Source organism: Drosophila gunungcola, unplaced genomic scaffold (genome assembly GCF_025200985.1).
Source record: "Drosophila gunungcola strain Sukarami unplaced genomic scaffold, Dgunungcola_SK_2 000081F, whole genome shotgun sequence".
NCBI lineage: Eukaryota > Metazoa > Arthropoda > Insecta > Diptera > Drosophilidae > Drosophila > Drosophila gunungcola.
The window spans coordinates 77,731-99,758 of NW_026453243.1; the positions used below are offsets into that span (position 1 = coordinate 77,731).

Sequence of the window (22,028 nt, forward strand, 5' to 3'; positions counted from 1 at the left end):
AAAAACAAGAAATATTTTATAAAAAATATTTCAAAGTCAGAAATGCCCACTGTGCAGGCGTACCAAAGGGCAGAGAAATGGGCGCGGGGAGCTGGGGCAAAAACTATGCAAAGTTTATGCGAATCTAAAATATTTGCACTGGGCAAGCGCATGCGCAGCACACTCAATTGTTCAAATACATTTATATATATCTTAAAGGCAGGCCAAAAACAAAAAAATAGGGAAAAGGAAAATCCAGCAGGAAAGGGGAAAACTGGGCAGCAGCCGCCGATGGCCGATGGCCGGAGTTGAATGTTGGATGTTGGATGCTGCCTGATGCTATCAATTCAAAGTCAAATGGGGGGACAACAAAACAAATCGGCGCTGCATCTATAATGAGCCCCGGCCAACGTGGACCGAACTCAGATCCCTGGCTCAAAAATAAAAGAAAAACAGGCCGGGCCAAGGCCCCGAGTCGGAATTGATGAGAGCGGGCGACCATATGGCCAGCGGGCTCGGGTCCAAACCCAGACTGGCATTTGGGATCTGGGATCTGGGATCCAGGTCCAGACTCGGGGTCCGATGTTTTGACTTGCATGTGCCTCATTGAGTTGTTCTGTTCTGTTCTGTTCTGTTCTGGGCGAAGTCCCCGGCCCCCGATCTTCTTGGGCAGCACGATCGGCTACAGGGACACCCACCCAACGCACACCCACAATTGGGGTCAACAAAATAATAAAGAGCCTCCTGGGGTTTCCAAAAAAAATTGGGAACCCCGATTGAAACATTCTTGTATTTTAACGGATTAAAAAATATTTTTATTCCATTTCGTAATACATTTTTGGGGTTTTTCTAAGGGCAAATAATTTTATGAATTATTATAATAAAAAATACATGTATTGATCAAAACTATTTTTGGATTTTTAAAACAATTATTAACATGCTTTATTAGTATTCCCTAAAAAATCAGAAATATTTAAATATAAAAGATATAAAAAATTTATTTATTAAAGGAAATACGTTAATTTTAACAAAGTCTCTATGTCAATATATAAATAAATTAAATTAACTTAATGAATGAAATGCAAGTTAAGCCAATTAAAATATTTTGTATCATATTAATTATAAAGAATTGGAAACTTGATTGTTCCACTGCTAGCATTTTGACCGCAGGTGTACCCACAGATACGTCCAGTGCCCTGGGGCCATCACCGTTCCTAGTCCGATTCGCATTGATTGCAAAAATTGTTGAATGCCGCACAATTGAATCCGGTCGCGGGTCCATAAATGTCTTCATTATGATCTTGAGTAGTTTGGCCAATTTGCTGGGTCTAACTGACCAACCGATAATCGAGGATATAGAGGATATTGAGGGGTTTTCGACCACAAAGTTGAGTGTGTTATTCAATTTTGAATTTGAAATGGGAGCATGTTGGAAAATACTTACATTTAAAGCTTGTGACAATTTTGTTACAAACAAAAAACTACAACTGATATAATTGAAACGGATGCGACATAATTGTATACCGGTTAAAACATATCACAAATATATCTCAAGAGTTATATTAATTCTCTTGATTTTAAATTTTAAATATAACAAATTCTGTTTTAACGCAGTCTCTTAAAGAAATATGTGACATTTATTTTGATGTGGCGTTATGGAAAATTTTATAATAAATATCGATCTGTCAATTTGTCTGTGCTCTCATTATTTAAGTAAGATATTAAAATGTATAAAACAATGAACTTCTTTGGTCGTTCTTGGGGGAAAATTCGCAGTTGAAAAACTGTGCCAACACCCGGCAGACGAATTACCCATGTGACTGAAGGAAAAGTATGCAAATGCAACCGAAGTTCTTGTGGAAATCGGAGTTGGAGCTAAAATCGCACAAGGAAAGGCAAAGGAAAAGGCAAATCAGGCATTAAATTGCTCATGAGGCCGACAATTTCTTTAAACACAGAGCGCAGAGCAGCGGCTGAGTTGGTAATAGAAAAGGATTTGACTCGATTGAACACCCGAATTTGCAATTTTCGAGTTAAGCTCCGTTGCGCCCCCAACGCCTCGGAAAAAATGGTGGGCGGTGAGCTGAAATTATAGCCTGAGCCCAGGCAAGTGGAAGAGCAAACGGAGTTTTTGCCGTCTTTTTTCCAATTGCAGCCTATTTTTTTTGTGTTTTTTTTCGGGGCCATCTCTTGGCCAAAGCACTTAACACGTCAACACGGTCGCCGGCACTGTTTTCCCAAGCAGTTTTCGGTGGGAGTTGCGATTTGGACGAACCAACGGAGCGGGAATACGCTACTTCAGTGGGCCAATAAATACAATTTTTAGGAAAAAATATACTTTAATTGTCAAAATTTTTAAAAATATTAAATAAAATATTGTAAAGAATGGTTTTCTTTTACAAGCTTTTCAAGAAAATAATTAAAATTTGATAATTAATTAAAAAACTTATGTATAGTATTACCAAATTATTTAACTACTCAAATTATAACCAAAACATAAAGAACACCTTATAATTGCTTAACCTTATTTATCATATTTATGGATTATTGTATTATTGTTTTATCCACCAAGTTTGCCAATAAATACGCAATTATAAAGCTTTAACGTTTAAATTTTTGTAAAGTGAGTAATGCAATTTTTGTGAAATACTTATGCGCTGTAAGGCAACTTAGCTTTTGAATTATACGCCTATATTAAATAAGTATTTACTGTTTTTTTTTTATACAAAAAGAGGTAATTTTATCGGTTTTTAAATATTGTTATTTTTATTTACATGTGTGAGTTTTTTTAAGCGACGAAAGGCTTTTATTAAGCGCAGTATTTTATTATTTGATCATTTTTTAATGACAAGACTTCATTTTAAACTTTACTAATGATTGCATTTATTATTAAATTATTTTAGTATTATTTGTTGTTTAACTCTTTTGAATTATCCCTGACGCCCTTAATAAAACAATGACCCAAAGTTCTCTGGTATTCACTACAATTACTCATAGACCTTGCAAATGAAGGAAACTCCATCATTCCCCTGACTTTTCTGCCTTCACCCAGTATTTGGGCCATATCGATGAAAACAATGTTGCGGTATTCTGCCTTATGCTGACATGATTACCCAGCTAACCAGCTGCCGAGCCAGAAACCGAAGCCAAATCCAAAGTCGAGGTTGATTGTAGGTGCAAGTTAGGTTGCACTGGGAAAAGTAATCCAATTTCAACGGGGTTTTTTTTTTAATGCCTGCATGAACATTGTTTTTATTATTTGTATTCTGCACAAGTTATTTGTTTGTGCACAAAAAAGGAAATTAAAAATTAACTTAAGAAAATATTTTAATGTATTTTGGAACCTATATATATATATATATATATACATTAACATTAACAGAGCTTTTAGGTTCCAAAATACATTACATATAATGATAATGTAATGATAATTTTTCGCAGTGTGTGAACTCACTGGGATTGAGAATGGGATTGGGACTCGCATGTTGCATGCCCATATAGATGGATAAGATGGTCGAAGATCGATTATTATCTATTTTGGCAGAAATGGATCGTGATCGATTTATGCTGAGCGGGGATAAGGCTCTTCAACAAGGTTAAGTGGCTGCCGAGTCTCGAAATAGTATTTATAATGCCCCTTTTTGCCATCCGAGCTGTTAATGCGGCAACAGGAATTTAAGTAGACATGGGGAAAAATTTCCCCAGCTCCACTGAGTGGATTTGTGCTATCAAAAATATCGTATCGATTTGATACAAAAACCGATTTTGAATAGCGTAATTAGCGAAATAGAAAAATGTAATCGTAGTGTCCCCTGACATATCTGTTATTGTCAAGTTGACTGTTCGCTTAGCGTTAGCCCTTTCGATTTGGTTAGTATCGTAATATCTGGAAGAACAAATAAATTTACAAATTACCGATTTAAGAGTGGATATGTCGACGTCTCCCGAAGATCGGTTGCGTGAGAGCCTCAACCGCTGTCTGTCCGACTCGCTGGTGAAGGGATTCGGAGGTCTGGTGATCGGGGGCGTGGTCACGGTGCTCTTCTTCCGGAGGCGCATCTTTCCCGTCTGGCTGGGCACCGGATTTGGCATGGGCATGGCTTACCGGGGCTGTGAGAAGGAGCTCAACGATGTGAAGTACGCCCACCGGAAGTGATCTCTGGACAGGCGGACACTGAATTTTACTTATGCTTACTACGATTGATTAAATGGCTTGTGTTTACTTAGAATGTGGAACGACACGAGGAAGTGAACTCGATGAAAAATACAAAATACAAAAAACTCGTATGCTGGCTTTAAAAATCATCAAAATAAACACGAATTAAATTAAACCCTTTAAAATCATAGAATATGTGGCTGTAAAATTATTATTTAAAAATAATTTTTTGTTATCTAAAAATTTGCAATCTGCTTCTCAAGAAACCAAGTAGAGTTTGCCAAAGCCCCGCAACCTTCGATCATTTCTTAACCAATTCAGGTAATTTTGACACTCGAATGTATGTATATTTTCCAAGGCAAGTGAAAGCTCTGGTCTGAACACTATTCAAGCAGCCTTAAGTCAGTCTAATCACGATCTAATTTCCGATCGAGAACTAGTGATATACATATGCCAATCGGCGACACATAATCTCCCATTTTGATCAGTTCATGTTGCTCTTTTATGTTCACCGATCGGGCGATCTGGTGATCGTTTAAGGGCTCCATAAACCGTCTAATACCGTTGCAGGCTGGTGGTAATGCGACAAGTCCACCGAAATTCCCTCTGCCTGCCACTCACTCTACTCAGATCTACCTCAACTTACCTTCTTCTCCGAAAGATCGCTATTCGCGATCCATTTGCCAAGATATAGTGGAGAGGGCTGCACTGAGAATCCAGTCTGCTTTCGAGCCAAGCCAATCCAGTCCAATCCAATCCAATCCAATCCGATCCTCAGATCAACCAGGCGAAAAGCTGCAGTCAAAAAACTGGAGGAGAGATTGTGTAGCACGGTCGGCAATTATAATATATACAAAATCCATTACGGTTCACAGGTCAAATGTAGAAATTGAGATAGATCCGCGGCCAGAGGCTGGATTTGGTTCATTGGCAGCTTTGCACGTTGTCCCCCCTCGAGATTCATCTGCAGGTATCTTTTTTCAGTGCTGCATAAATCAGCTAAAACCCAATTTCCAATAAAAATTTGTAAATAATAATAAAGCTAAACTATTTTTGTAGAAAACTTAGACAAGAAATTTTTTTATATATTCGTTTATAGAATAAACAGATTAAAACAGTATTTATTGAATATATTTTGGAGAGTATATTTATGAAAACATTAAATATGTAATTATATAAGAATTAATTAATTTATTAGTATTTCTAACATAATTTTAAAATTATTAATTATGAATATCGAAGTATGTGCATGAAAAAAAATAAATCCAAATTTTGAGAGCTCTCCCCAATTTCTAAAAATTATAACCAAACTAAATTACTGAATTTAAATAAAATTGTAAGGATCTAAAAGCAAAGTAGTTATACATTCTGTTTCAATATTAACCATTCTGTTTATTTAAGCTTTAACTACTTTTAAAATTACACATTCTTTAAACCAACAAAATATTAAAGTAAAAATTGATTTCTTAATAAGAATGCCATTGCTTCACGTTGTGTCACGATTTTAAATTATATTTGTACCCTTTTATAAATACTACTTTTTTTGTAGGCTGACTAAATGGCTGAAATGGCAGCACTGATCCTGTCGACATCGTCATCGTCATCGTCGATCAACGCTCAATTCAGCTCAGTTGAGCCTGTAGCGCCGCATCGCATCGCATTCCATGCCCATCAAGATAGTCGAAGACCCATAGCCTCCATCGGTTACATCCCTCCGATTCCCGATTCCCGATCCCCGATTCTCGATTCTCGCGGAGCGGCAATCGTGATCGACTCGAACTCTGTATTCTGGATGGTGGATTCGGGATTCTGGACTCTGGATTCTGTCTGTGGCTTCCACTCGCCGCAGCTCAGAATTCGGCAGCAATTTTTCCTCGCCGTTTTTTTTTTCACCTTTTCCACTGCCTGGCCATATATATACGATATACACGATATCCGATGCGGCGACAGATTCGTTTTGGCAGCTACGCAGTCTCCTGCGGAGATGATCAATTCGGTTCAACATCGACTAGTTCCTTTGTTGAGAACTTTAAGAAAAGAAGTCGTTATATTTATTGAATGTTAGATTCAATAAGATTATTTAAGAAATATTTTAAGAAAGTTATATTTGAAAATGGACCTAATAGTTTAAGTAATGAAACATACAATATATTTAATAAAATGAATATGAATGAAAAAATCATACAATATTTTCGGTTTTTTTAAATTTAACAAGAAATTTATGGCTTAACTTAATAAAAATAATTGTAATTGATAAGCCCTATAAATACTTTTATAATCTTAAGTTCCCCTTTTAATTCCTCATTTTTCGTGGGAACTAGTTCTCGGATCACATTTGGACAGATCCGGCCAGTTACAATCTTCGGCTACACACCATCCCACAAAATCTGAGGCCTAGACCAAGTGGCCAAAACCATTCCTCTGCACTCGAAGCTCTCGCGCTCTCCACGTTTAATAAGCAATTTTGATTTGGAGCAGATTATGTGACGACCGAACGAGCTGCAAGTTCAGGTTGCATGCCACACTGATTCACTGGACCATTGCTGCCTGGCTACCGATACACTGCGAGAATATTATCTTCAATGGCATGTACATATTTTGTAAGGTATTTGTATTGTATTAAATAAAAACAAATATATTCAATTGTTAATATTTGTTAAAGTCTTAGGCATTTATCAAATTAACATATTCTTTCCATATATTTTATTAAAATAAGCATTATAATTTTTGTTCCCTTCTTCGATTTTTAATAAATCATCTAAGATAATGACTTATAAAATAGTGGTTCATATTTGCTAATATATATATATCAGGCCATTACAATTCTCAGAAACTTCGCCAAAGAATTAAACTTCTAATTAAAATTGCTGTTTGTTCAATAGACTTTTATATTTTTTTTACTTTTTGTTACAACTTTTTAATGTTTGGAAAAACAAATTTAAACCAGTCTTTACATGTTCAAGGCTCTTTTAAATTTGTAGAATTTGAAGAAAAGCATTTGCATGTCTTACTATTATTTTAACCACCATCAATTGACTACAAATTTTCACCCAGTGTAACCGTGCCGAAGGAGCTTTTGACTGCGACTTGCACTTGACTTTGTCGCTGACCCGGCAAAGATTTTTAACTGGGACTTGTTGCCAGTTCCCCGGCTCCCTGATGCCGATACTGTTTACATGGAACTTGTACTGATTGCTCCTAGTCATGCCCCCGATTTGGAGATTCGCAATTTTGTGATAAGCGCCCCGAGTAGCCGAGAGTTCATTTTCGCAGGAATTGCCTGCATTTTTTTTTATTGAATTTTAATTGGTCAAATGCTGATGAGTCTATGAGCCTATGAGCCAGCCAATCCAAAGCAGTGCAGTGCAGTCCAGTCTCTGTGAGCTGTGCATTGTGAATTGTGAATTGTGAATTGTAAATTGTGAATTGTGAGTCCCTTGAAGATCGCAAAAAGCATGTGCCTGATGGCCAATCCGGAATGGCAAAGGTTCCCAAGAAAATTTAGATCAATTTTCCTAATTTACCCGGGCCGCGGCGATTGCGTGTCGTGGCGTGAAAAACGGCACTTGAGGAAAACCCACAGAACTCGGTGGAAATTCCACCAGCAGAGGAGGATGAGGAGCAGGCACTAGCTGGGGCAGCGGAAAATAAATCACGACTCAAGTTTCGAAAGCGCGAAACTGTTACCAAAGCACTTAAACTTAAATTGGCCAAAGCGAGCTGCGAGCTGCGAGCTAATCCAGCCAAGATCCCACAAAACCCCGACTTTTGCCCGGGCGGGGAGTCCCAAATTAGAAATAGTGTAGATAGATACGCCAATAGAATTTATAGCGAGCCTCGGACTGCGTTCCTTTTGCTTTCCAACCGCTGATGCCGATGCCGCTGCTGCTCCCACTCCCACTCCCACTTCCACTTCCACTGCCGCTGACGCTGCTGCTCCTCATGATCATGCCCTGGTCAGGTTAATTTTGGGCACGACCACGCGGCCATGCGGCCATGTGGATGACGATGATGATGGCAACGCACGAAGGAAGCCGCACTGGGTGCACTGGTGCAAAAAAAGTTAGCAACTGGATTATTAGGATCATTTTGAGTAAATTTCCGGACTGCATTTTCAAATACATACAATTAAAATGATACAAAAGTTGCCCAATTTAAAAAAAAAACAAACCATGAGAACATAATTTTTCATGATTGGTGCCCCTATATAACTATAATTATTATGGTTCCTAATATATATAAAAAATAAATAAATAACTATATATATATATATATATATATTTATTTATTTATAATATAATAATAATTTATTTAAGGACCATTTATTAGAAATATTGTATTATTTCATTAGACTTTCTAATTAAAAATTTATATGAAAGTCTGAAACATAGAAACAGTTAGCAAATCAAATTGAGAGTTTGTGTATTAAAATAATTGGGTATTTTGATTATTTGTGAACAAAAAAAAATGCGTGAATAAAATAAAGTGTTTAAATCAACGAAAGTTTATTTTTCAACTAAGAAATCTTTGGAACTACAATTTTAGAATATGTCTTAATACAATAAAATCTGTTGTCACAATGAATTTGTGAAAAAAATATATTTTACCAACGAATATAATATATATTTACCATTCCCCTTAATGCAATTAAATTAATTATTTAAATTACAAAAGCAAACATGCTTAGCCCTTGAGCGTTTCAAGCAAAACCAAGCCATTTCGTTCAGTGTAGAACTGGATGAGCAGGGGGTTAGGTGGCGGTCATGGAGCTGAGGCAGAAACGTGCTCAGGGATCGCAGCTTAAGTTTAATGGAACCAATTGAAGATATTTTGTGGGCAAGTGATAAAGTTGTATGCCCAGTTGGTGGGTGCCTTCGTTGCTGGAACTAGGAACTTGGCTTTTCCATCATCAGCAACCAAAAGCCAACAACCAACAGCCAACAACCAACAGCCAACAACTCAGTGCTGCAAGTTCACTCCACGAACCCATTAAATGATGCGTAAGCCCAACGTGATCATGCGTCTCCGAGGGGCCAGATCACACGATTCTGATACGCAGAGTGGAAAACCTGAGGAGAAATCAGCGTGAAAATTGCCAGCGCTGAGTTATGTGAAAATTGCGGAAGAATTTCGTGAGGCGGCTTGTTAGTAGATGGAAGCAAAGCAAAGCGAAGCAAGGCAAACCAAGCCACAGCCACAGCCACAGCCAAAACCAAACTCAAGTCAAACTGAACTAAACTAAAGTAAACCAACATTGAGGAGCCAGATCCAAAGGCAATTGGCCTGCAATCAGTGGGGGAAGTGGGTGAAAGGCGCTGCAAACGGGGTTGGGAAGTAGGTTAAGGTAATTCCCAAACACACAAACATATGGCCAACAAATTTCATCTGCAATTGCAGTGAGAAAATAGCCAATGTTAAGTCTTTCCATCATAAGTGGGCATCAAAAAATTACTTTGTTTTTTAAACCTACATATTTTGGTTTTACCTTTTTGCAAAAACATTTTGAGATTTGATTGTGTATGAATTTATTTAATTTATTTAAAATATAAAAATTTAACGAATAACAAATGGTTTAATATATTAGAACCAAATAGCAAAAAACATTTTTTGGTTGCTATCTTTAAAACTTGTTTTCTGAATCAAATTAAATCATAATGATTTGAATAAATTTATGGTAGAAGCTAAAATAGTTTTTATAAATTATACCTCAAATTTTTTTAATGCTTCCCATTTTAAATTCTGCAATCTTGACTTGCTATTTTTTCCCTTTTTTGGTATTTGGATTTTCCCGGACAGTGAAAATCTATGGGATCATTTGCAGTTTCTGTTGCTGTCTGTGACGTCACGCTTCCGCTGCCAACCAATCAATCAAAGAGCCGTCAACTCCATAGCCTCTTTCTGCAAAAAAGTTCTTTGACTTCTTTGTGGCTCCGTTTGCGGCCTTCTTATTTATTTTGGCTCATTTTTACGCTTTATGCACTGCGCGTTTCCCGTCTCACCTCCTAGCCCCCAATTTTCCACTTTTCAAATGGATCCATCTCCATTTCCACATTTCCACCAGCCAAAACCCCGCAATACCCCTTCCTTAGTTTCCCTGCGCTGTTGTCCATTAAATTTGATACCCACTTACTTGGCCAATAAAATTAACCTAACTCAACTTGTTTGGCCTTTGTCATAAAGGTGGGCGAAAGACCAAGAGAGAGAGACGACAGGAGGGGTAAGAAAGCGATGGCCAGAGGGTCTTGGGAAAGAGACGCACTACACACATTGCTCTTTGCTTTAATGTCAGACATGCAAGTGTTTAATTTGTTTGCTCGAGTCTCGTCTGAAGATGGTCGCAATTCCCAAACGAATCCGAATGAAATATCCCCTTTCTAAAAAGGAACGAAAATAGAAAATATAAACCACATTATTTGCGTGATTTGAAGTATTCAATTTGGAGACATCTTAATGGGATTACTTGCATATTTGATTCCCTTTCCACAATCAATGGTGGGTCAACATATTCACCAACATTCAATTATAAATTGTTCTGCAAGTTTTTATATAATTAAAGTGGCAACATAAAGAGGTATGATACTTTGAAGTTGGGTTAAAATTGCTCAAATACTGCCAAGCTTAGAGAGCTTTGGAAATGCTATGAAAACTTTGAATGAATTTTTAATAAGAGAACTAAAGGACAAACTAAATGTTGTATGTCACCTTAAATCGGTATCTGTGTCCTCTATTTATTCAAATTATGGTCAGCTTTCTGCTAGCCCTCAATAACTAAGAAAAAAGCCAACATACAAATCGGCAAAAATAATTAATCATTATTAAAATTAAAAATTGTATTGCAGATTCTTAAAAATTAAAGCACAAACTTTAAGAGGCACAATTTTGTTTAATTTCTTGTCCACATTTCATTTTTACTGGATGTTTCTTGTTTTCCAAATGCATTATCGTCGAGGCCAGCTGAAATCTCACAGAATCGATGGACCGATCGATGGATGACCCCAACTCCTGGAAAAGCACCTCAACCTCATGTGGTGAACGCATCGTGAGCGCAAATAAATTAGCGGCCGCCAAGTGTTGACGTTTATTGTCAAGCCAAGCCCCAAAAAAAGCGACAGAGAGCGAGTTCGAAACCGAAACCGAATTCCCGGCAGCAAAATATACAAAAAAAAAAAAAAAAGCCAAACGAAACGAAACGAAACGAGCGACACTTGCAGCGGAGTTGCAACAAGATACGCGTCGCACGTTGCAAGTTGCAAGTTGCGCATTGCACATTGCACATTGCCGCACGCTTTTGGTCAATTTCAATTTATTGCATCAAGTGAAGTGACAATCGGGTTAAATGGGCGGGGAATGTGAATGGGAATTGGAAATGACAGTGGCAAGGACCCAAGTGTCCTATTTAATTGGTGACCTGGACAATGTCTAAATTGTCGCACCTTTTTCAGACGCAATTCTCTGCGATTTGGCTTTGGATGAACACGAGTACCGATGTTTTAGAATCATTGGAATCAAAAATCCACTGCATTTTAAAATGGCCACTGAATATTACTTATTTATTTATTACTTGCGGCTTTTTATTCTTGACGGAAAATATACTTATTTTGAAGACTGAGCAATTTAAAATGCAATGGACATTTTAATAATTTTGTTTATATTTTTTTCTCTATATTTTTTTGATTTAATCTTAAAGTATTATGGATACTAAGTTTGATTTAATAACGTATTTTTATTCTAATATATTTGTTACGATATGATATGATTTTCAGACCTTGTGTAAATAAATAGTTTTACGAGTATTGGATAATAGTCAATTTGTTATTAAAACTAAATCCTTGTTTGTATTTTTTTTTTAGCCTTTTCCCTTTTACAACATTTATTTTGTCCATTTATTTTTCTGGCCAGCGAAGCGAAGCGGCAGAACGCTTAAAACTCGCCCCCTTTTTTTTTCTTTTTGGTTGAGAAAAAGAGGTAACCAAATTTAGACCGAGCGCGTTGCAAGTTGCCTGTTGCCAGTTTCCAGTTGCCAGTTGCAAGGCAATTAAAATTTTGCGCCAAACAAAAAACCGAACAGAGGGGTCCCCGGATCCTCCTCCCTGCTTCCGTCTCTTTCTCGTCGACATGTTGCCGTCTCTTTCTCGGTGTTTCTGTGTTTCGGTGCCTAAATAAGTCAAGTGTTGCACAGACAGCAACGCGAGGAACCTCAAAGTGGCAGCCAAATGGGCGTATGAAATGCAATTAAATTAAATTTGCAGTTTCCCAGAGTCCAGTGGCGGTGGTATTACCGAAGAGGGGGTACGGTGGTCCGGCAACCTGTCATAATGGTCAATGTCAATTTCGCATAATTAACATTTAATTTAAAAGTTTTAGCCAAATGATAGTGCATCAATGGTAAATTAGAGGTGTGGAGGCATGGCTTTTAAAATTTAAACAGGGGCTGGGGTCTGTTTTATATAATTTTTTTGGGGTGCGTGACAGTGCGTGTCCCTAGAACAGCATTCATTCATTCATTCATTTATTAATGTGTCTGTGAACCGAGTTTAGCCAAAGTGCAAACAAAAGTTAGGTAGGAATACTTTAAGGGCAACTCTTAAAAGACTGATTATTTTATGAATATTCACTTAAACTAATGGAAAGATATTGGGTTCACTTCGCTGAAAAAAAACGTATATTGTTGTTTTATTATAAATGCGTTAGAGTAGTAATATATTTATTTATAAATTTTAAATGTTATAAGATTCCAGCGCTTTATGACAAACTTAAAATATGATTTAATATATTTGTTAACCCTAAAATTTAACCTTTGTTACTCACGACCTTAAAATAAATAAATTTAAATTTTTTTTCATTTGTTTAATATTAAGGCATATTTAATTTCTTTTTCCTTTTTACAACCTTTCTTGAGGTTCTGAACCTACTTATTTCCTCTTCTAGAATTTTACTGCTTTTTACCAACTTCCTCGCTCGTAGTTCGCATCATTTTTGGTTTCGGCGATTGGCTTTTTAGCCAGTTCCTCAGTCTATTGAAATGTCAGTCAACGGCCCTCCAAAATGTTTTATAGCCAATTATAGTTGTCAACGTGTGTGTGAGTGAGTGTGTGTATGCATGCGGCAGGAGGTGGGACTTTTGGCCCCAACTTCTGGCCAAGTCTTACTTCCTGGCTCAGTTTCGGCTGCGGATTTGGTTTCAACTTCTGGCGCTCAGTCGGCCTATCGATAACAGTTGATAAGCGGCTCAGCCCACTCAGCCACCCACTGACAGGCCATGTGCGCTTGCACAGAAAGAAATTCTGCTATCCAATTCTTATTTTGAACCAAATATCACGAGATGAATGCTTTATGTTACATTATACAGCCACTTTTTTCTATTTTTCTTCAAATATATTTAATTTTTCTTTGTTATCTCCAATAATATCACTTTTAAATAAATAAATTTTTTTTGCCACTTTATTTTTATAAAATAATAATTAAAGAATGTTGTAATTCGAAACATTTTCAAAATATTATGATCTGATTCGATTTCAGGTACAAGAGAATATAATTATTTATTTGTGTACTAAAATTATAATCAAATTTGTTTATGTTCTTGATCGATCTAAAAGTAAATATAATTAATTTCAAAAGGTTTAACTCAGGCTTGCCTCTATCTACCTTAAGGCATATTTTTCGGTGCACATCACAACATATCCCCACCTCCCAAAGTTTTTCTCCTTTCTCGCAGTGTGTGATTTTAAAAGGTTTTCCATGTTGAAGCGATAAAATGGCAAAAATTGAATAACTGACAGAGTCAAGGGAGAGGGCCTCGTGGATTTTCAGTTAGTGCGGGCGGGGGCTTAGCTGATTTGGTAAATCGATAGCGAGTCTCTAAAGGCGAATTCGAGCGGCTAAAATCCAAATCAGCGAAGCTTAAACAAAGCAAAAGTCAGGTTGTGGATTAATTCGCATTTTCGCGCGTTTCTTGGCAGCTTAAGGTGATCCACCCCCAAGGAACGCCCTTAAGAACCCCCCACCACAGCATTTTATTTTCGCCAGCCGCCACTTTGTTTACAAAAATTATGCAAAGCATGCAATTGTTTTAATTCCTCCTCGTGAGGGTCTGCTGTTTTGTTTTCTTTTATTTTTGGGTCCCCTTTTTTGTGTAATAAATTTAACGCCAGGTTTGGAAATTGGGAGGGGAAGTCCAGACTAACTGCTGGCCCCCAGGGCATTGGAAATGCATCACTGACCTAGCTGAGCCAAAAAAAAACACGCCGACCGCTAAAATTGGACAAAATAAATGTGTTTAAGTCAAAGTAGCGCTAAAATTATTAGCTATCATATAATGAATAAAAAACACCGTCATAAAACTTCAAATATAATGGAACTCACAGCCTAAAACATTTCACTTTTATGGCTATACGTCTAGTTTTGGCCAATATACATAAAAAGGACTTTATATGATTTTTGATTTTTTACAAATCTCCGAAGACCCAAAAAAACCACCCTAAATATCAGTTTTTCTATCAAAACGATGAGAAGTAATGGTCAAAACATGGAATGCCATACATCGGTGAACTCGTCATTAAATTTCCAATCAAGTGGCATTCACAGTTAAACACTTTTGAGCTTTTCAATTTTTCGCAAAAATTGATGACCCCCACCCTTATCAAAAATGCAAAAATTGGCCAAAAATTTTGTTTTCAAAAAATTGATTTTCAAAATTCAGTTTCTGCATCAAAACAAAATTTATTTATCTAAACCGAATGTGGATGGGTAGTATAGGTCGCCAGCTTTACAAAACAGTTACTCTTTTGGCTATACGTCAAATTTTGGACAAGTTACAACAAAAGGACTCTTTAGAAATTTGTTTTTTTGACAAGTCTCCAAACCCCAAAAAAAACTTTTTAAAATCAGTTGTTCTATCAAAACGCTGAGAAGTAATGGCCAAAAGATGGAATGACATACCTCGGTGAACTCGTCATTAAATTCCCAATCAAATGGCGTTCCCAGTTAAAATTTTTTTCATATTTTCAAATTTTCGAAAAAATTAGGACCCCCCCCCCCCCCCCCCCCCCCCCCCCTTATCAAAAATGCAAAACTTGGTCATAAAATTAATTTCTTCAAAAAATTGATTTTTAAAAATCTGTTGTTGGACCAAACAAAATTTATTTATCTAAACCGATTGCGGATGGATAGTATAGGTCGCCATCTTTACAAAACAGTCACTCTTATGGCTATACGTCTAATTTTGGACTGTTTAGGATTTTGTTATTTTTGAAGAGTCTCTAAAACCCCCAAAAAAAAAACTTTCAAATTCAGTTTTTATATCAAAACGCTGAGAAGTAATGGCCACAAGATAGAATGTCATACCTCGGTGAATTCGTCAATAAATTCCGAATCAAATGGCGTTCCCAGTTAAAATTTTTTCATATTTTCAAATTTTCGAAAAAATGATGACCCCCACCCTTATCAAAAAAGCAAAAAATTGGTCCAAATTAAATTTTTTCAAAAAATTGATTTTTAAAAATTGGTTTTTACAAAAAAAAAAATTTATTTTTATAAACCGATTGTGGATGGGAAGTTAAGTTCGCTAGCAATACAAAGCATATTTTTTTTTGACCAGTTTTCTTCTTTGCTTTAAAGAACTGTTCCAGTTCAGTCATCAACTAACCTTTTATAGTTCACTTAATGAACTTAAAACTGAAAATGCTTGACTTAAGGATTATACACGAATTAAAGGTTCTTGACAATCAGGTCTAGCACACAAGTGCGTATTGCGGTAATAGTGGGGTAAATGGGGGGTTTAATGGGGGCTTTTGATCCTGATTGAAAGGCCTCAACACCAAAATGCGGCATATTTTAGCGCGACTATGTGCCACTTGACTCGATTGCACAAGAACAACAAAAGTTATGCTACAATTCATGCATGAAACATGACTTCTAACCCCCATCCTCTAAATCCCCCCTTCCCAATCAAAACCACATACGGAGAAAAGGGGCTCCTAAATGCTTGATGGTGTTTAACAGAGAACTATGCAGTGCCATGCACAGTAAGAAAAACATTGGTGATCATTTTACACAGATTTTACAATATTTAAAATATTTTTACCAAACGTTTTTCAAAGTAACTCAAAGTTCTGCTTAGTTATTAAATTTGCAGTTTATTCATACAAAATTTATATTTCTTATAATTTTTGTTATTAAAAAAAACAACATATTATATTTTTTATGGGGTTAAATGGTTTCAGTGCAAATAATAAAATTGTTTTTAAATTGTATGGGGAAATTCAAGGAAATATAATTCATTTGCGCGTTTTTTAGTGCATGAAGGTTTGTTAGCTTATTCTTAATATTTGTCTCATCTACAAGTACATACATTAGAGAATCACCGATTTCTGGAAGTGTGTAGCTTTATCGTCAACGTCTGAGGCTCAAATTAAACGCACGCAGGCGAAAGCTTTTCAAGCTTTTCTAATGAGCATCGCTCCTGCGTTAACCCTTTACACCACACCACACACCACCCTTAACCCCCTGGCGCCGATGGTGGTGCCCCCTTTGCCACAGGCGCAATTATTGCAACTTCAATAAATTTTCGACTTGATTACGCACAGAGCGAAATTAATCGCCGACATACGTCATACGCCACCCGGCAATTCCAATTCCAATTAAGACCTGCGCCTGCTGCCTATCGCCAATCGACAATCGAGTGGCAGGAAATTCTAGGAAATTACTCACACTCATTAACATATTTACACCTAAAAACGAACGCTGACAAATGACAAAGAGGCGTAGCTGGCAGTGGCAGTCTGGTGTTTATCCAGTTCGCAATTAGACAAGGTGCCTCCTTCCCTGCCTTTCATTTTTTGTCAACTGTCGTTCCGAATATGCAAAAAAGCGGGCTTAAGCTCAGCCAAGAAATTTAATACACTATTCCGAGCGGTTTGAGCAGTTTTTAAAGCGAATTTAAATCTCCAAAATTATTATTTTTATAACTTGTGGAACCAAAAAAAACAAAAAACAGTACAAGAAATGTGTATTATTTGTTTGATATTACCATTTATATTTTTAATCGACTTAGATATGAATAGTTTTTGTTAAAAAATAATAAAACAAATACGATCTAACTTCAAATTAATGTTGTAATTTGTAATTAAATAATAAGCAGAGCTGAAGAATTCGCGTTTTACCATGGTCTTAGAAGATTATGCAAAGTTTGCTCTAAAGTAAAGTACTATGTCCTTTTTTAATATTACATTAAATCCTATATTAAGTATTTTATATTATTATTATATATCTTTAAATGCTTGATATTATATTATAGCATTAAAATATATCAAGTAACAATTTTAATCATGTTGAAATGGTTTTGACCAATTCTGGAGGATTTGAGAACACGGCTGATCGGGAACGGGAGCGGCTGCCGTCAAAGGAGTTGGGCTTGGACTCCGATCGGAGTCGGAGGAGAAGGGGTCAGGGGGCCCCAGACGATTACGATTAATGAGCAGGCACTTAAAAAATTTTACACGGCACGCGCTCTACGCAGCTCCTTGCAAAGCCACCGCCATCTCCCCATCGTCGAACTGCTTTTCGCATTAAGTTGTCCAACACCTGCCCAGTGGGCAAAGCGATGGAAAGCGGCCTGATTGCCAATTTGTTGTTGGCCAAGTTTAGCATTCGCATTTGTCTCTGTAAATCCCTCACAGTGAAAGAAAATGTATTTATTCAGGTCTGTTATAAAGGGATAATGCATTAAGTAAAACTCCCAAATCGACAGTTTAACCGAGCCACTTCCTATCATTAGTTTTTTAACTCATTGAGGTTCTTTTTATTTTATACATATTTATTTGTTAACAATATGTATATATTTTATTTACATGCCATATAGTTTCAAGTTAATAACTGATTAATATATAGGTCAAAACATTTTAGCTATGTAATATGTCCATTCTGAAAACAAATGATCTTAAAGTCCATAAATTTTAGATATTAATCGGGATCAGTACTTTAAAAAATAGATTTACTTGTTATTATAATTGTTAAATGTATAGTTTATATATATGCTAATATTTTTGTAGTAGTTGAAATACTCCTTAAAACTTACCATAAAACCTAATAATTTTCGCTACTGTAATCAAAGTCATAGACAAAATCTGTTATTCCCTCCACCTCTAACTCGAATACTTAAAGTTAGTTATTTAACTGTCCTAACCTGTGGAACCCATACCTTAAATATTATAGCACTTAAAAAGGAAACCGAATGCATAGATTCTTGACTTTTTTTCCGTGCAGGAATGCAAGAATTTGGGATGGAAAAGCGAAGTAAAGCAATGCACCTTGCACCAATTAAGATGCACTCTACTCGGGACTTGCAACTAATACGCTTCGGCATGGGTGAACGTGAACCCCCTCCAATTGCATCGCTGTTGTGACAGATTTGCCCATTGACAGGGCCTTAATGGATTAACATTTGTCAGTGTCGTGTTAGGCCAGCAGTAACAAAATAAGAATAATACAAAACAGCAGCCACAACAATGCCCGCCAGGTGGAAAACAGGTGGAGGATGTCAGAAGGGAAGTTGTGGACAGTTTCTGATTTGCATAACCGACGATCATCGCTTGAGTCGAGTTTAGTGTGGCCTGAGATATGGCAGGGAGTCCGGTGGACTATAAAATCTTACAATTAAAACCAAGACCATTAGGCTGTTAAGAAATTCTTGTTGAAATATGTAGTTACTCGTTTTGAAAGATTGATAATCCGAGGTTAAGGAAATCTTAACCTGTGATTAACAACTCGTTATAATATTAAGCAGAAAGTCCAGAGAACCTGCATAATAGTTCAAGTTTTATTTGTTTATTAAGGTATACATATATTTAAGCCCAATATCTTAAATTCTTGTTAATGTTCTAGTTGGTTATCTGTCAGATAAAGTTAACATGAATAAATGAAGATTGTTTAGAAACATACATTTGTATTGAATACATAGATAAACCTACATTTACGTAGTATTGGAAAAAGATTTGTTTCCAAAATAAGAATTTATCCCAAGCTTACTTATGTTACCATGACATTTATACATTTAGAACATTTTAGGAATATTATATGATTTGGTTAATTGGCCCATTATTAGATGTTTCCACAGTGATTTCCAATGACTCCCTTAGCAGAGACACCTATTTCAATTTCGGTTTGAATAATTGGCATGTTAATCCGATCGTTGTCTGGTGCAATCAGCGATTTAGCCACTTTGAATGCCATTAGTTAGGCGACACGCAGGCTCAGTAAGTGTAAGTAAGGTAAATGGAATGGAATGGGCCAATGGATCGCATTGGTAGACGCACTTTGACAGCGGCCCAAAGTGAATAACTTGCCGCACGCTAAACTCGTATTAATTTTAATGATATAATATGAAGAGACACGCTAAATTGTTTACAGGCCGGTACATTATAGGGGCAGTGGGGGGCTTGGGTTTCCTGAGGAGAACTGGGGGATTGGAGGCCCCGAGAAACCGATGCGTTCCAATCCAACAAGTTACCCATGATTATATAGAGCGAGGAGTGCTCTCCTCTTTCCCTTTCCTATGCCCTTACCCTTTCTATCATCCGTCTGCCAACTGAGCTGCTGGAGCTTATTAACATTTTTAATTTTATTTTATTTAATTATACAGAAGTTTATTGCTTCCGTCGTGCCGATGCGTTGCTTTCCCCCCATTTTTCGCGCTAAACTGCGAACTAAACCAGGCAGAGGAATGAGTGCGGGACGAGGGGACGAGGGGACTGACGGGTGCAAGAAATGCAGTTTTATAAATTATAGTTAAGAGCTGATTACACGCACTGTAAACGTTTTACTCTTCGCACCACGCGAACCTCGAGGGGCAGTCGTGTGTTAAGGTCCTCTAATTGATTGGCCCACACTGAAACCAAATGGGATACGATATTATAAGAAACCGATTACGAAATTGAATTTAAACTATACCTATTTGTTTAATTTTATATTAAATGGTTTTGATATTTCCTTTTTGTAAAATTAAACTAATTTAATTGGCATTAAATTGAAAAATCTGTATTATGTTTATTGTTATAATAAAAATAATTAAAAAAATTAGTTACAAAGTTAACTTAAAAATCTTAAAAATCAAAATAATTTTTTCCGTGCTGCTTAGAGTGTTATGTTGAGTGGTCAGTGGCGGCGAGGGACGAAAAAAAATGGATCTGGGCTTATATGCCTTTGTATGTTTATGGCCACTTATCAGTAGTCGTCTCTCAGTCAGCACATTATACAAATTAATTAGCGCTGGCTCATTACAAGCCAAACACACTCCACCCAGAACGTTGGATTCCAGACCTGAGAGTCCAAACTTCCTCCACAAATGTACCACCTTTAGCCATCTGAATACACACACATATTTCACAATCAAGTCGGCAACAATTTGCAGAATGCCGTTGTTCAACAAGACAATGTCTCATAAATCCATCATCATGGAAAAATAGGAAAAATTATGTAGTGTTTCTGAAGAAGGTTTAAACTGCAAATGCGAAATTAAAACATGCATTTAAGAGAGCTAATTAAATACCTACTCGTAAGCCAGAGGAGGTACAAATAAACAAGCTTATAAATGTATTATTTTTGAAGTTATTTTTAAAAGGAACTTACAGAACTAAACGACTATTTGCATACCAATTCTTAGGTATATACAAACAATTGTATTTACGACTAGCATTTGATTTTTAATTATCCATATTTATATGTAATTATATTTACATTAATAGTTCCACTCAAAATTGAATAGTTTTTTTATTAACTGAGCCTGGCAAACTTAATATGCCATTTATTTTGATAATTAGTTTGATTATTTTTGACAGTTAATTTTTGGCAGCATTTTGCGATCTGTTTGCCATGCAGAAACAATTTCCGTTGCAAAAACTCAATAAACGAATATTAATTGAAAACATGGCTGTCTCAACTTTAAATAGTTGCCTTTTAAATGGAATTTGATTTGGAGGTGGTACCTTCAAACCCAAAAATTGACCAAAACGAGAAACAAGAAGTTGGACACAAAGGCGTATACCGCCGAATATGGGGATAGTATTGAGTTTGAGTGCCCAAGCCCATTCCATCCTGCCACTTGACTCCAGACAGACAGTCGCATATATATGTACATATATCCTATATGGCCCCGAACAGGTCGGACTGCGTAGACAGATGGGCAGATGGAGGAGTGTAGCGAATATCTATCAATGTGCTTTCGGTTATTCATCAACGAAAATGTCTAAATTATTCAAATGGAAATGTGGAAATGTCGTCCGCTTTTCCAGCTACAGCTCCAGCTCCTGCTCCAGCTCCATCGCCATTTCCATCTCCAGTTTTCAATCTCCGATCCTTTGGGCCACTCCTGTTTTGTTTCTGTCGGTCGGACATGGACTGAATTGATGAAGCGGCAGCAGACCGACAAACCGTTAGACGTAATGCGGACAGATGAGTGGGTGGTGGGTGGTGGGTGGTGGATGGTAAGTGGTGATGTGGTGGGGCAACCGCTAACAATGGCCTCGTCCTTCGTTCCTTACCCCACCAGTGTATCAAAAGTGCCCGAAATGGTTTAGTTATTTGGTCCTGTCTGCCGCTCGCTCGCTCTATATATGTCGGCTGGATTTTATGTCTAGTCAGGGGATTTCTATAAACACACAGTCCCAAAGAAAATAGCCTCCATCCTCTAAGCATTGTAAATATTCTATAGAAATACATACGCAATTGTGTGTATATCTAATTACTATGTTGGCTTATTTTTCTTACGTCTTTAATGTTGCCTCACTATTGATAAGTTTCTACTATATGCGTTCTTATTTTTGGCTTCCATTGGCCTAAAGTTAAATTAAATCCAAGTTAAAATAATTTTATAGATTAACAAAACGAATCCCTTGATGTA

The 22,028-nt window shown here is 36.7% G+C and overlaps 1 protein-coding gene across 1 annotated transcript; it reads left to right on the top strand.

Annotated features, from left to right (window-relative positions):
• Positions 1–3,724: 3,724 nt before the first annotated feature.
• LOC128264848 (MICOS complex subunit Mic10) lies at positions 3,725–4,303 on the top strand. Its single transcript, XM_053000563.1, has 2 exons — positions 3,725–3,849; positions 3,904–4,303. Exon 2 carries the CDS (start codon positions 3,911–3,913, stop codon positions 4,133–4,135), a length of 225 nt encoding a protein of 74 aa, XP_052856523.1. The 5' UTR covers positions 3,725–3,849; positions 3,904–3,910; the 3' UTR covers positions 4,136–4,303.
• The last annotated feature ends 17,725 nt before the right edge of the window (positions 4,304–22,028 follow it).